The sequence below is a fragment of the Callorhinus ursinus genome, unplaced genomic scaffold (genome assembly GCF_003265705.2).
Source record: "Callorhinus ursinus isolate GAN/ISIS: 27379988/994484 unplaced genomic scaffold, GSC_fseal_2.0 scaffold25, whole genome shotgun sequence".
NCBI classification, from domain to species: Eukaryota; Metazoa; Chordata; class Mammalia; order Carnivora; family Otariidae; genus Callorhinus; species Callorhinus ursinus.
The window spans coordinates 10,941,959-10,958,607 of record NW_027397087.1 but is presented as its reverse complement, the minus strand read 5'-3'; the positions used below and the strand labels follow the sequence as shown (position 1 = coordinate 10,958,607).

The 16,649-nt window shown below is 37.6% G+C and overlaps 1 protein-coding gene across 7 annotated transcripts in view; it reads right to left on the bottom strand.

Annotated features, from left to right (window-relative positions):
* The window catches only part of GOLM2 (golgi membrane protein 2), a 126,477-nt gene that overhangs the window by 83,066 nt on the left and 26,762 nt on the right, over positions 1-16,649 (bottom strand). For all 7 annotated transcript variants that reach the window (XR_012373604.1, XM_073876924.1, XM_073876925.1 and 4 more), the window contains exons 2-3: positions 5,816-5,870; positions 64-166 (exon numbers count right to left, since the gene is read on the bottom strand). Coding sequence is in view for 6 of the 7 variants with exons in the window: in XM_073876924.1 (XP_073733025.1) it covers positions 64-166; positions 5,816-5,870 (158 nt within the window). In the remaining variant the exon portion in view is untranslated. The remainder of the gene's footprint in view (positions 1-63; positions 167-5,815; positions 5,871-16,649) is intronic.

Below are 16,649 nucleotides of genomic sequence, written 5' to 3'. Positions count from 1 at the left end.
AATGGTCCAAAAGTTGGACAGATATCCCAGATTCATAGCTATTTGTTGCATATAGCATCTCACCTCTCATATTCTAACCTCTTCACAAGGTAAGTAGTGTTCTTCCTATAGTCCTGAAGCTGGTCTTCTTGTCGAAGAAACTCCTGACGAAGTTCAGCAAGTTGCTCTATCCACACAAGGTAAGAATCAAAGGAATAAAGTTTACTCATTCTAATACTTTTTATCAAGAAGTTATGGGATCTTTAAAATTTATATACACTTCTCAATTTCTTTACTCAAACTCTCAGGCAGTTAAATTATATAATTAGTACCACATTTAATTGCCTTTTATAACGCATGGGCAATAAAAATTTTTTTTAAGATTTATCTATTTATTTGAGGTGGGGAAAGGGAAGTGAGCAGGGGGGGGGCAAAGGGAGAGGGAGAGAATCTCAGGCAGACTCTGCACTGAGAAGGAGCCCAACGGGGGGCTCCATCTCATGACCCTGAGATCATGACCTGAGCCAAAACCAAGAGTCGGAGGCTTAACAGACTGAGCCACCCAGGCGCCCCAGCAATAAAATTTATTTTAAAAACAAGATAGCCTTGGGGCACCTGAGTGGCTCAGTTGGTTGGGCTTCCAACTCTTGGTTTCAGCTCAGGTCATGACCTCATGGGTTGTGGAATCAAGCCTCACACTGGGCTCCAAATTCAGTGGGGAGTTGGCTTGGGATTCCCTCTCTCCCTCTGACCCTCCCCCTGCTTGCGTGCACACATTTTCTCTCTTTCTCTCTCTCTCTCAAATAAATTAAAAAAAAAAAAAGCCTCAGTGGCTTTGACATCAATCAGAAATATTTAAAAATTATACATTTTTTCATATTATGTAGGTAATATACTAACTGTGGAAACAGTACCAAAAAAAGACAAAAGACAAAAACCAAAAAACCCTACTTAACTCTTTAAACCTATCTGCTTTATAAAAGGGGAGTGGGGAATATTTTTTAGAGGTGTTGGCTATGGATAAAGAATTCAAGGTTTCTTTTTCATTTTAATAACATTTGACTCCCAAGTTAAGTGCCAATCACTCTGGATCTCATTTCTAGTTCTGCTGCTAAAGCTAGGACCACATATACTATAATTATATTTTCAAAACTCATAACTTCTGGACAAGAGCTTGAAGTTTTAGTTGTAATGAACAACATGAAGTTCCAAGCTGAAGAGTAGATTAAAAGTGGGGCCAGATGCACCTTTTTTTTCCCCCCGAGAGGGAGAGGGCGGGGAGGGGTAGAGAGAGAGGGAAAGAGAATCTTAAGTAGGCTCCATGCCCCAATGCAGAGCAGGAGCCAGGGCCAGGCTTGATCTCACAACTCTGAGATCATGACCCGAGTAAAATCAAAAGTTGGAAGCTTAACCAACTGAGCCACACAGGCGCCCCAGATGCTCTTTTGTTCACATTTAATCCACAATCACCCACCCCACATTTTCTAGAGTTGCTCCCTCATCACATGACCCTACAAATAAAAGAAATTCGGCCAGAGAAGAGAAACATCAGTTTCTGAAAAAGAAGATTTAAAAAATTAGCTAACAGCTTTAGCAGTAAGCAAAAGTAGTAGTTAAGAAAGTCTTAATTTTTATAAATGGCAACAGAGGTCTTTTCTGCATAAGTAACGTTTCTTAAGACTAAATATATCTAGGGGCACCTGGGTGGCTCAGTCGTTAAGCGTCTGCCTTTGGCTTAGGTCATGGTCCCGGGATCGAGCCCCGCATCGGGCTCCCTGCTCAGCGGGAAGCTTGCTTCTCTGTCTCCCACTCCCTCTGCTTGTGTTCCCTCTCTAGCTGTGTCTCTCTCTGTCAAATAAATAAATAAAATCTTAGAAAAAAAAAAGAACTACTTAAAAAAAAAAGACTAAATATATCTAACCATAATATACCAATATTATAACATCTACTTTTCATGGAAGGCTTCTAAAATCAGTCTTATTACTTTAAGGGCACTCCAAAAATGCTTGGGATATAAGTTTTCAAAAAGCAGAGGTAAAATATATTTATAATGTAATTATATACATGTAAAGAACTGGATTAAAATAAAAATATATCAAAGTGCTACCAGTGATTATGTTTAGCGGTGGGATTCTGAGCATATTTTTTTCTCTACTTTCTAAATTTTATTGTGGAATCATAACTGTGACAATGACAACAAATAAACATTTTAAGGTCAGATGAACATTTGCTGAAGTGTATAAATAGAACATTTAACAATGTGGCGTATCAATAGTTATTGTATAGTATAGGTGTAAAAAGTTAATGATTCACATAAAATGTTTGTAGTTGATAATCATGTTTACATATTCAAGCCACATATTTTTATTTAAAAAATTTTTGAGCTATAACACTGTATAAATTTAAGATGTACAACATGTTGATTTAATTCACTTCCCTACTGTGAATGACTTCCACTGAAGCACTAGCTAACACCTCCATTGTCTCACATAATCACCATTTCTTTTTGTGGTGAGAACGTTTAAGATCTACTCTCTTAGCAATTTTCAAGTACCTAATAGAGTACTGTTAACTATAATCACTGTGTTGTTTATTAGATCCCCCAAACTTACTCATTTTATAACTGAGAGTCTGTACACTTTGACCAATATCTCCTCATTCTCCCCATCCTACCTCCAACCCCTGGTAACCACCATTCCATTCTGTTTCTGTAAGTTTAGTCAAGCCACATCTTAAATTTCTTCTTACTCTATTAATTCTCCAATATGTAAACATGGTTGATCTCCACAGTTTTTCATCTATGACATCTACCTCAGACAAAAATAGCAAATCTGACACCAAGTATCCCCGAATAACACATTACTTGATCCCTGGTCCCATCTCCTAAGATATAGAGGACTAGAGGTAGCAGAAACTCTGGCCTCAGCTATGGCTGTTGATTCTACAGAGACAATGAGATCGCAGCAAGAGGCAGTGTCAAAAAGCATTGTAGCCTACAGATATTTAGCCAGTTCAGTGAACCTGTATTCAGGCAGGAAAGGTTCTAGAACTGAAAAGTTACTGCAATTAAAAATAAAAAGCACCAGCAAGCAGCTACTAGAGAATGTACCTCAACTGGTGGTCTGTAGGCTTCTTTTTCCCACATCATAAAATAACTGAAGTAGCTAAGTCTATCTTCAGAATGAACCTGAGGCTTAGTATGATTTCAAGATTTGGGATGGCTTCTCCTCCTTCCCACAAAGGTTTTCACTAACAACATTTGAAATTCCTTTATCAAGAAGTAGTTTTAGGGGCGTCTGGGTGGCTCAGTCGTTAAGCTTCTACCTTCGGCTCAGGTCACGATCCCAGGGTCCTGGGATCGAGCCCCACATCGGGCTCCCTGCTCTGCGGGAAGCCTGCTTCTCCCTCTCCCACTCCCCCTGCTTGTGTTCCCTCTCTCTCTGTATCTCTTTCTGTCAAATAAGTAAATAAAATCTTAAAAAAAAAGTAGTTTTATTTCTAAATGGAGATAAAAGGCTTAAAATACAATTGACAAGGAAAAATAGAACATCAGTATGAGTGAGTTCCAGTCCATGTAAAATATCAGATTCTTTCCTGTTTGAATATAGGGAAAGGATTATAAAGCAGGGAGCTCATTGGTGCTTTGAGTGAGTCAACACAAAGACCTGAAAAGGGGAAAGTAAATAGATCAGAGAGCAAAACTAAAGACAAAATTTTCCTATATCTCAATTTTACCTTCAACTAATGTGTTTTCTTTCTTTCTTATTTTTTTTAAATGTCTTTATTCTACCTTCTTTCTTGTAGTGTATTTTACTTTTAAAATAGGCTCCACACCCAACATGGGGCTCAAACTCACAACCCCAAGATCGAAAGTTGCATGCTCTACCCAACTGAGCCAGCCAGGCACCCGTGTTTTATTTTGAACCCAAAGATACTCTGTCTACTGTGGCTACTCCAGGTCACCACAGCAAGATTCTCAGAGTAACTTAACATGAGATCAGGTCCACAGCTGATTGTGCAGAACGTTCTACTTCTGGCAGTAACACCAAGGTATATTACAGAAAGGCATGGCCATGCTCCTTCAATTTAACTTCAAAAGATTAGGGATGTAGTTAAAAAATGGGTTGCCTAGGACCAACATTTAAAGCAAAAAAAAAAAAAAAAATTACTTCTAGAAAATTTTTATTTCAAATTTCCTTTCAGTAATATGCATAAAAATAAGGTGAGCTATTCAAGATAAACTGGTGTATACTAGAATGTTATTTTGTTATCTCAGGGATTAAAAACGAACTCTTATTCCTTTCATTTCCAAAAAAATATTAACTACCACAATGTTTTTTAAAAGAGTCTTAGTGTGTATGAATTCCATTATATCCAGTATTAATTTCAATGAAAATAGTCCAATTTGGATTTTATAGTTGATTTGAAGTTTGTTTCAGTAGAAATATTTCCTAAAGTGCAAAAGTCCATTTAAAAAGATATCCAATCTTGAGTCCAAGCTTCAGTAAGTGCACTAAACCAAAAGTTGTACAGTTATGAGTTCAAATCAAAGCCTTTTTTACCGAAGATTATCATAAAAAATTTCCAAATATCTCAAGATCTACTTCAATGCACACAATACAATAAAGATTTTTACTCAGTAACATAGGCTGTCATTTTCTTTGGCATAGACTAGCAGAAGCACTGGACTTCTTATTAAACTGATCTATGATTACTTAATAGAAATATACTTTGATGACAAGCAGAAACATTTGTAAAAATAGCAAGCAGGAAGCAGCACTGACAGAGTGACATCTTCTGTGTCATCCTAATGTACTCCTATGAGTCACAAAGAGTAGAATATGGACACAAATGCAACAAAAACAGATGTGGCCACCAGGAAGTAAATTTCTAAGAGAAGGTCAAAGCTGTTCTAAATCACAGACAGTAAAAAATTGATAATTTCTATTTTCAAGTTACAACACACACACACAAAAATAATGGTTTTGCTAGGTGAAGAGCAAAACTTCAATAAATTACAAAGCTAGCTCAGGTTGGCTTCTTCAAGAGGATAATAAATATGTATCATCTAATTCTACCTAAAGAGGGTTAAAATGATTATAGAATAAAGATATATTTATGAAATTACAAAGCATTTACTACCCACATACAAAAACTTAAGAGTCACTGTTGCAAAGTTTTAAAATAATACAGTGTTGTAATTAAAGGGTGGGAGGGAGAAGGGGGGTGCTCTTCAGACCCCAAATTCCAAAGGCTGGTGATAGTGTGAAGTAATGTAAGGAAAGTATAGAGTTTATTCTCCTTAACTATTATTATTTTTTATAAAAGCTTTAGTCATCTATTACTTCATCTAAGGAGGGGGGAACATATATCTCTTGGTTTCTTTCTGGCTTCAAGTTTTCTTTCTGTTCTAAGTTTCTATTCCCAGTGTATCTAAAACATTAAGCATGGAGGACCTGTCCAAAGTTTCCCTAGACCTGAATGGATTATTTTAGCAATTGGACACAGTACAGAGGGATTATCCCTTACCTTTTCCCTAGAAATTTGATAGCTTCTGAAGCTACAGCTCAATTTTCTTTGATGCGTCTTTTAACATTTCATTGCATGAAATCAGTCTACCACACAAGATTTAAATGCAAATTTTAACTTGCATTTATTATATATGTATATAAAGCAACATTACAATTTTTTATTCTATCTTAAAAGGACAACCGTCTTGCCATCAGAGGAGCTTTGTTCAAAAATTTTTATTTCATTTAGCTAACTATTTGATTCTTGAGGATTTTAGACATTTAGTTACCTTTATTTATCTTTAATCTGTAATTAAGTTTCTTACCCTTTAAATGATGTATATCTGCCATCTGATATGATATGTTGCTCTGCAGTTTAACCTGAAAAAAAATTAAGTTTCATTTTACTACAGAATTTGCAGTTTACTCATATTTCCTTTTGCTCATATTTACTTTGAGCTTGATCATAAATGCAAAAGAAAAATCCTTAACTTATACAAACCTGCCCCTTTCCAAAAAGAATTAGAGATAAATTCTGATTTTGTAATACTCATTTTAAATTTGCAAAAGAATATTCATTTTACTTAATATATAATCTAATAACTTTCAAACATTTAAAAGTTTGAGTTAAATATTGCTTAATGAGATCTTTTTTCAAAATCTTACCAGAAGAGACCTCTTACTAACTCTATATTAAGAAAAGAATTAATTGTTTGAGTCAGTTAATGGCAAATCAAAAGTAACTGATGCTTATTAAGCTCCCATAGGATGAGAGATACTACACAGGACCTGTTGTTGTGGTCACTGCCCTTCAAGAGCCAGCATACAAGAACAATAATAACTTAGAAGTATACCAAAATATGATTCAAATTAAGGCTTAGCACTTAATTTAAAACTTTTTTTTTTTTTTAAAGTAAGCTCTACACCCAACATGGGGCTCCAACTCACAACCCTGAGATCAAGAGTTGCAAACTCCACTGACTGAGCAGCCAGGCACCCCAGGCTTAGCACTTAATTTAAAAATTAAAGTAAGGCCTTGGAAAGCTAGGATTCATCCACAAAGAACTACTGTACCAGTTCTTGCTTCAAGAGGTTTCACCCAGTTGTTAAATGCAACTAAAACATCGCTACAAACAGGTTCTCTTGTCAACCTCAAGAGTAACTTTACTTTGAAAGCATAGACAGATCATATTGAACAGAAGCAGCACCATGAGTACCAAACTGATCATGATAAATACCTCCTCAATCTCTGAAGAGAAAGTCTTAAAATTCTTAGTTTGAAATAATTATAGATTTATAAAAAATTGAAAAGATAGCACAGAAGTCCCATGTACCCTTCACACAATTCCCCCAGTAGGTACATCCTATATAACTTTGTAATAACATCTAAACCAGGAATCTGACATTGGTACAACATGTAAGTATAATTCTATGTCATTTTGTCATATGTATAGATTCATATAACCACCACCAAAACCAAGATACAGAATTATCTATCATCACAAAGATGTCCCTCATACTGTCCTTTATAGTCAAATCTATCCTCCTTCCTCACACTATTTCTAATTCCTTGTAACTATTAATTTGTCCTCCATCTCTGCAACTTTGTCATTCAAGCATGTTGTATAAATGGAATCATATAACTTGTGACCTTTTAAGATGTTTTTACTCAGCATAACACATAGTTGTTGCATATATCAATAGTCCATTCCTTTTTATTGCTGAGTAGTATTCCATGATATGAATGTACTACCATTTGTTTAAAGCATTCAACTATTGTGTAACATTTTTGTGGTTTCTACTTTTTAGCTATTACAAATACAGGGGCTATGAAAAATTATGTTCAGATTTTTACATGAACGTTAACTTTCATTTCTCTGAGATAAATGTCCTAGAGTGAGGCTGTTCCTTTTCAAAAGTGGCCACGCCACTTTCATTTACATTTAAAAAAAGTTACCACACAGGTACTGGATGGGAGAATAGAAAACAATTGGAAAACATGAGAGCAGCCTCAAGGAATCAGTAGGCAAAGCAGCACCTAAAGCAGTATAATTACTGTAGGAATTCAGAGATGATTCTTAGCTGATGTGATCAGGGAAAACTTTATGGAAGGGATTTTATCTGAATTAGGCATTGAAGGCTAGGTAAAATCGTAAATCGGTAGAAAAGGACATTTTAGATAGAGGGTACGGTGTAAGAAAAGTTAGAGAGGCAAGAAAGACATGAGGCACATATGAAGACCTGATCAAAATACTGTTTGGTTATAGCACATAATACAGGGCAAAAAACAATGGGAAAGAAGGTTTGAGAAAAAGTTCATGGAGTGCCCTTCAGCCCTAAGAAGAATCTACTCTTCAAACACAGAGCCAATGACTTTCAAATTTCATATGAAAGTTTATCCATAACAAATAACTAATGAAAGCATACCTGTTCTAGTTGAAGCAGGAGTGGGAATCTAGGGGTCCTGCTTCCTTTTCCCCTAGAATCCTGGTGGCTTTGAAGAATGAAGTTTAAAATATGAATTAGATATTCAGTCATAAAAAGGAATGAAGTACTGGTACATGCTACAGTATGGATGAGCCTTGAAAACATTATATATGGTAAGTAAAAAAAGCCAGTCACAAAAGGACATAGGGTTTCTTCTTGTGGTGATGAAAATGTTCTGGAATTAGTGGTGATGGCTGCATAGTACTGTGAATACACTAAAAACCAAACTGAACTGAAAAAAAAAACTGAACTGTACACATTAAAAGGTTAAGTTTTATGATAATATGAATAATATCTCAAATTTTTAATGCAAAAAAATAGAAATGAAAATGCCAATGGTATTACAGGGACCGGATATGAAACTGGGGATAGAATAATGGACAAACTCCAGGCACTCAAGGAGTTTATTATTTAGGAGAGGCAGTCAAGTAACTAGTCAATTATAATACAGTAAAATAAATGCTATTAGGTCCTACAGGTATGACAGGAGAACTTAGTAGAAGCACTTAAATCCTTAAAAGGATGAAATGCCTTAGGGGAGTGAGGGGTGGCTTCTGGAGATGATAGCTAAAATATGTCCAGTAGGAAAAGTAGTGTTTTGCCAGGTGGAAGTAGGCAGAGGGTAAGGAGGAAAGATATTCAAGGTATGTGTCAAAACTTAGAAGTGAAAAATACTACACATTTCAAAAACTTCAAGCAGTTCCAAGCAGCTGGAACAGAGAGAAAGAAGTGGCAAGAAATATGGATAGAAAGGTAAGCAAGGTCCACGTTATGAAGGGTCTTGCCAAAAAATGTGGATACGTTCCAACGGCTATGGTCAACCTTTAAAGGACTTCAAGCAAGGTTAAGAGATCCAATTGGCAACCTGGCTTCAGTGTGATGAGTGGACCAGAGGGACAAGATGAGAGAGAGGGAGACCGGGTAGGACAACAGGAGACTACTGTTGCATTTCAGGTGAGAAAATGGTCTAAGCCAGGGGTGGGCACACTATGGGCCTGTGAGCCAAATCTGGCCTGCTTCCTGTTTTGGTAGGGATGACAAACTAAGGATGGTTTATACATTTTTAAATGGTTGGGAAATTAAAAGAAGAGTAATATTTTGTGAATTAAATAAAATGCAAATTTCAGTGTCTATAAATAAAGTTTTATGGGAAACGGCCACACCCATTCATTTACATGTCGTCTCTGCCTGTTATGGAACTACAGTGATTGTGACAAAGACCATATGGTCTGCAAAGCCTAACATATTTACAATATGCCAACCTCTTATCTAAACTAATAGAATGAGAACAGAGAAATAAATATATTTGGGAAATATGAAAGAGGAAGAATGAATAATCTTGCTGACTGAGTAGATACAGGGGTAAAAGAAGAAACATCAAAGATGATGGTTAGATTTCTAAAGTAGGAAACTAGATGAGTAAGGTTGCAGTACTACTCCCCAATAGGGAAGCAGGAAAAAGAGACTTGGGGTGGGATGGAGAAGTGGGGGGATGATTTTTTCAGATTCGAATCTGTTGAATATGAGGCACTTGTTACACACCCAAGAAGAGATCTGGAAGAGGTCTGGAGCTTGGGCACCGATGAATTGAGATTCATTAGCATATGAATGACAATTAAAGCCAAGGGAATGAGATCACTGATGGAAAGCTGCAAAGGCAGCAGGAGAAACTGACACCAATTGCTATGTGATCAGTTGACCACTAAGAACTGCTCTCCAATCATTTGTAATTAGTCTACGTTACATTCTTTCCCATTTCCTTTATTTTCATGATCCAATTTTTTTTTTGCATTTTTTGCCCCTCCAAAGAACATAACCATCTTTTTTCTTGTTTTCAACAAGTTAGCATTACTTTGTTTTTTATCTATTTTTATGATGTTATTCCAACTTCTCTACACTCTATTTTAAACCTGCTTTTTAAATTGCTAGAGATGCTGTTCTTGAATGCTAGGCTGTTAGTGGCCTCAGCTTCCATGAACTGTCTCTTTTGTATCCTTATAGTCTTAGGAAATTTTTTAATGGAGGAAGGGAAATTCAATCTACAGACCACAAAAATAGTACAGGATTATATGAGCAGTACTGCTTTACTCTTATCACTTTAATTTTCTCTTCAATCTTCTTTATTGAGAATGGAGATGCTGATCCCAATGGCTCATATATAAAGTCCTCACATTTCAAAAGCTGCTCTGGAACAATATATTTTACATGGTATTACAGAGAAAATCATAGCTTGTCTAAATAAAAGCCTTTTCTTAACCCAGCATAATGAATTTATTTTCCACCCCATTCCTTTGCCATGTAAGAATTTTTCAGTTAGCTTCTCAGACCCCCCCTTATAGCATTCCCTTGGCATCTCATGTTCTCTATTATTCCTGTCAATCTTTCCCACAGGAGTCTCACAATAATCTTATATTTAGTGTTTAGTATTATTGGCAAGTACCAGTTCCCAATTTCTCTCACTTCCTATTAACACTAGTTTCATTGTGCAAGTTATCTCACCTTCCATATGCCTTTGAACAGAGGTGCCAAGGATTTGCTCAAAGATCTCACAGAGCCCAGCTGGCAGATCATTAAACCCAGAAGTTCTCTTCCCTCTACAACAATTTTACTATATTGCTCACTTTCAGAATCTAGATGTCTGCTACTAAACTATCTGTTCATCTTTTTGACATCGCAGTATCACAGGCATCTGATCCCTCTTCTCTCCATATATACACCTCACCGCCCCCCTCCAATTCTTATCTAGCTCCTAAAATGGTTTCATAAAGAATCCTTCTCTAATATTCAATGTTATCCTTTCAAGGAAATCTGAATGTGTTTTTAGCTATCATGACACTCCTTTGTATTCTGGCAAAATCTAAGAATATAAAGCAATGACTTAATTTTGGCTTTAATCTTACGTTTTCTACCATTTTGAGTCTGTTTATGAAGACTTTACCCATTTGGTTTCTGATTTTTTTTATTTGCACTAATTTCTTCAACTTTATTTTCCTTTCCTTTTAAGCTTTTCATTAATCATTTCTGCATAGAGATAGGTCTCTTTAGTTCTTTAACTCCTTTGGCTTTAACCCTTCCTCTGAGAGCCTTCAATTCCTTTAATACTTCCACCATCTCATCACCTTCAAAAGGAAGCTTGCCTTACCTTCCGATTATTCCTCCTCATAATTTTAATTTTCTTGTGTTCTAACATGAATTTGCTTATCTTCTAAATGACTCTGCCAAAACTTCCCAGTTGTTTCGAAACTAATTTGAGTTCTCACTATTTCATGATTGGAAAAAAGATATTTCATTTTACCATAAAAACTCTGTTGGAACTGGCAATGCTATAGGAATACTTTTTTTTTCTAAGTATATTCCAGACAGGTAACAGTACATAAACTCTAAGAAGTATTATTTAATCCTTATTTTATGAAAGGATTCTTACTGTCCGGCTTTACACGTCCCTTTTGGTCACTTTCAGACTTTTGCCAAAATACCCTTTTCACAATATGCAAGAAAGATATCAAATAATTTCTCTTTCAAATTTCTTTGGGGATGAGGGGTGTGTGTTAGATAGACAGACACGCACACACACAGACGCACATGTGCACACAAACGTAGCCCCATCCCTTTGCCTAATTTACATCTATGGTCAGATAGATTCCAACCCACATTCCAACATATCCTTCAAAAACCTTCACAATGCTCAAAATGCCTTGCCTGACTCAAGTCTACTGGGAAGAGCCTCATATTCAGTCCTGTGAAAAACAAAACATTCTTTTATCACACACAGTCCTATTTCCAGTAAGAATGTCACCTTGTTTCTCTTCTACTCCCAAGGTTTATCAGAAATGAGAATTTCATGAGAACAGGCACTGTGTCTCTCACTCATCACTGTGTATCCATCTCAGTAAACATTTGCTGAATGACTCCCTAGATTCTCATGCTCCATACTCTTTGTACTACATATTTTTCTACCTTAAATTGTATTTTATTCATATTTGTATAATTCTAATTATCCTTCAAGACTTCTTCTAAACCCCCTCATTTATTTCCCCTTGTTATCAACTTCATTGCCTTAGGCTTTACTTTCCCTCTCCCCTTCTGCAATGCTTGTTTCTCTGGGATTTGGAGTCCATCTATAATTGGCTGATTATCCATGCTGTCTTTGGCCTTTTCCATGTTAATCTCTTAAAATGTGTTTCCTATCATTCCTGAGACCTTTTTCCTCTCTTCCAAGACACATGTTCTTTATCTCTTTCTTTAGTAACAATTACCTTCTCCTGATATTTTCCTATAGCATTTCTTGCTCATCCCCAGCTATTTCATCTAATTTCCTCTAATCTTTCTTCCTTCAATCCCTAAAACTTAATCTTTATATTTTTACCACCTCTTTCTGAAGCTCTTTTCATGCTTTCCCCATCCCACATGGCTACTTTGAATTAATTTTGGCAGCTGTTACCAGCTCAGTTGCTCTGCTTCTCTTTTCATTCTGGGACCTTGAAAATGGCTCAGCTGTGCATGCTTCACTTTCATTATGACCTGTTCTTGGGCAATCAGCACAACTTTGACCATTGATCCCAAAGGTTATATATAATTGGCTTTTTACAGATGTCATTTCTGGCTCCTTTTTCTCCACATCAGAAACATTTTTCCTTATTATATCTCACACTCAGATGATTTTTAGAGACAATTCTATCTTCTGTAATATTAACTGCTAAACCTGGATCATGCTCAGAATCACCTAGGGAGCTCTAAGAAAAACATATTCTTGCCTCCTCCACCCCACTCCGGTGTGATTTAGTAGTCTGGGGATGGGCCCAGAAATCTTTTTTTAAAAGTTCAAGTGATTCTGATAATCAGCCAGGTTTAGTGGTTACTCATGTCTGGCTGGCACCTATACCAGCTGGATCAAAATGGGATATTAATACTAACTGATGGGTATTAAATGTTTTTTTTTAATGTTTATTTTGTGTTAGGTCTTGTCCTAAGTGTTTTACAAGTATCACTGCATTTAATTCCATCCTATGATGTGGGTTTTACATTTTACAGATGAGGAAACTGTACTCTATTTCATATGCCTACAGTAGATTCTGGATATTCTCCCAAGCAGTCCTACACAAGAGTCTGTGCTCATGACACTGTGCGTATACTAGGTCAGGTAGGTAATTAAACTTCTTGGGGCACCTGGGTGGCTCAGTCATTAAGTGTCTGCCTTAGGCTCAGGTCATGATCCCAGTGTCCTGGGATCAAGTCCCACACCAGGCTCCTTGCTCAGCAAGGGAGCCTGCTTCTCCCTCTTCCTCTGCCCCTGCTCATATGCTCTCTCTCTCTCACACACAGATAAATAAAATCTTAAAAAAAAAAAAGGAAACTATGAACTATAACACTTAATGATGAATAGAGGCAAAGCCAGCAAAGAAGACTAAGAAGAACTGAGAGAAGAAAAACAAGAGAGTCTGGTGTCATGGAAGCCAAGAGCACAGAAAGCTGGGTGAAAAGAGGCTGAGATACCAGGAGTAAAAGAGAAAATCCAAATGTGAACCAAGGCAATTCTCTTTCCAAGAAATGTAACTGGTAAAGGAAGAAAAGATGCAAGCATTTTTTAAGTGCTGAGGAGCAAGCAGAGACAGGTTGAACATAAGAAGGAGACTGGGTTAATAATAGTACAAGGTCTTTGAAAAGGTGGAGAAAATTAGATCCAGAAAACAGGTACAGAGGCTGGTCCTGGGGAAAGTAGGAACTTTTTTTTTATTCCAACAAGGAGGGAAGACATATGGTTAGAGAAGTAGGTATGCCTACAGATTTGGTAATAAAAATTATATTAGGGGGCGCCTGGGTGGCTCAGTCATTAAGCATCTGCCTTCAGCTCAGGTCATGATCCCAGGGTCCTGGGAACGAGCCCCGCATCGGGCTCCCTGCTCAGCGGGGGGCCTGCTTCTCCCTCCCACTCCCCCTGCTTGTGTTCCTACTCTCACTATCTCTCTCTCTGTCAAATAAATAAATAAAATCATTTAAAAAATTGTATTAGTTCATGTCCAATTCTTGGTCAAAAGGGAGACAAGATCACCTGTTGGGCGGGAGGAAGAGGAAGAGGAATGTAAATGGGGGAAAAGCAGTGGGGAAGGCTTGAGGAGGGGAGAAGTTTGAAAGCTGTTGGAATAGATATGTTGTCTAGAGAACTGTAATTTGTAAGGACTGTTGAAAACCCAGTTGGGGCAGCTGATCATAAATTTCTACAAGTACCAGTCTGGTTACATGCTTTTCTCCAGCTATGCTTGAAATAGACATGTAAAAGAGAGAATAATGACAAGAAACTAAACTGAAACAACAGACCATGGAATCTTAGCTGGACAGGTAGTAAAGAATGAACAGGGCTGCTGGAAAGGAAGGAAACGATAAGCGGTTCAGGTGAAGTTGAAAAACAAGTATAATCCATTCAGCAGTTCCAATGTCTTTTTTTTTTTTTTAAGATTTTATTTATCTGACAGAGAGAGAGACAGCGAAAGAGGGAACATAAGCAGGGGAAGTGGGAGAGGGAGAAGCAGGCTTCCCGCCGAGCAGGGAGCCTGATGCAGGGCTGGATCCCAGGACCCTGGGATCATGACCTGAGCCGATGGCAGAGGCTTAATGACTGACCCACCCAGGTGCCCCCTAATGTCTTTTTTTAAAAAAGATTTTATTCACCCATTTGCGGGGGGGGGGGGGGAGTGCACGTGCAAGCGGAGGGAGGGGCAGAGGGGGAGGGAGATGAAGAGGGAAAAAATTCCAAGCAGACTCGGTGCTGAGTGTGGAGCCCAATGATGGGTTCGATCTCACAACTGGGAGATCATGACCTAAGCCAAAACCAAGAGTCAGACACTCAACCAACTGAGCCACCCAGGCACCCCCTAATTTCTTTTTGATATATTCTCCCAAGAATATACAAGTCTGAAGTTCACAAACTTTAATTTTTTTTTAAGTAAACTCTACATGTAATGTGGGGCTCAAACTCACAACCCCAAGATCAAGAGTTGCACACTTTACTTACTGAGCCAGCCAGGTGCTCCTGAAGTTCACAAACTTTAAATTTCCAGAATGTGAAATCCTAGGTCAGGTTTATGTTAGAATGAATTAATAATCAAGGCCTTTAGTTATCATTAGTTGTTGGCAAATATTTCTAGTTCTCATCCTAGGCACTAGATCGTCCCTCCTGATTTCTTTGAAGTTGGGCTGAGGGAGGGGCAATGAAATATGAGCAAAACGACATGAATCACTTCCAGATATTAGAAATTATAAGAAGCACAATTCACCACTGTTTCATTCTACCATAGCAACCGATGTTTCAGATGGGGGCTGCTCAGTCTGCCTAGTTCCTAGAATGGGGAAGATGTAGAGCAGTGCTTTCCGTCAACCCACGAAGAGCATGCTGAGTGAGTGATAATTTTTTTAAGATTTATTTATTTATTTTGAGAGAGTGAGAGAAAGTGTGCATCAGTGGGGGGGAGGGGCAGAGGGAGAGAATCTTTCAAGCAGACTCCCTGCTGATGGAGGAGCCCCAAGCAGGGTTCAATCCCACAACCCATGAGATCACAACCTGAGCCAAAACCAAGAGTCAGATGCTTAACCAGCTGATTTAAGTAGGCTCCACCCCCAATGTGGAGCTAGAACTCATAACCCTGAGACTGAACTGCATGCTCTACCAGTTGAGCCAGCCAGGTGTCCCGAGTCAGTGATAAATTTTAAGCCACATAAGACGGTATGGATGGAGGACTATGAAGGAGAAAGGAGAGGAGAGAAGAGGTCTGTAGGGAAAGAAAGGCAGACTTTGAAATTATGAGAGTAAGAGTCTCCTCCCCATCTGCCATTTCCAGTTCATAAAGCATTTCCACTTACACATCTCACTAATCCTTAAAACTTGAAATGTAAAAAATCAAAATAGTTTCTCCACAAATTAGCAGCCCTTCTCAGCTTCTCCACTACCTTCAATCTTTTGGTTCTCCTGCCTCTTCCCTGTCTTCATCTTATTAACCAGCCCATTAGTGCCTAGAACTGCATTCACACTCCACACAAGCTTTCACCAAGTCCAGCCAATTCTTTTGCAATTTCTCTCAGATCTGACCCTTAACTCTTCCTATGTTCATGGCACCCACCTTGATCTACAAGGACTATTTTCATCTAGCTGCACTAGAAGAGAAGGTCTGTAAGAGCAGAGATCTTATTCATTTGGTCACCCCTTATTCCCTGGCACAATGCAGTCACTCAACATTATGACTGAAAAAATAAATGAAGAAATCTAATCTATCACTAGTCTTTTTCCCATTTTTATCTATTTCCAAATGGTAGTGACAAAAATCGTGGTAAAAACTTGTTTTCCATAAAAATCTTTCTTCTAGTCAAAATCCAATAATAGAATACTATTACCCATAGTGTAGAATCTAAAACTCTTCTACCAAGCACTTAACGCCTTCCATAAGGTGTGCACCACTTTATCCAGTTATCAGAAATGGTCTCCTTGACATAGTCAAGCTAGTTTTAACCATCTCTAATTTAAACTACTTTTTCCGATGTCCATGGCTCATCAGAATGCCCTTTCCTTTCCTTTTTACCACTATAAAATAAAAACCAAGACTTAAGTTGATTCTACACTATCAGGATGTTAATTTCTATCGCTAAGAATTTCATTATATTGACTATTCCCCATCCTTCCAACAT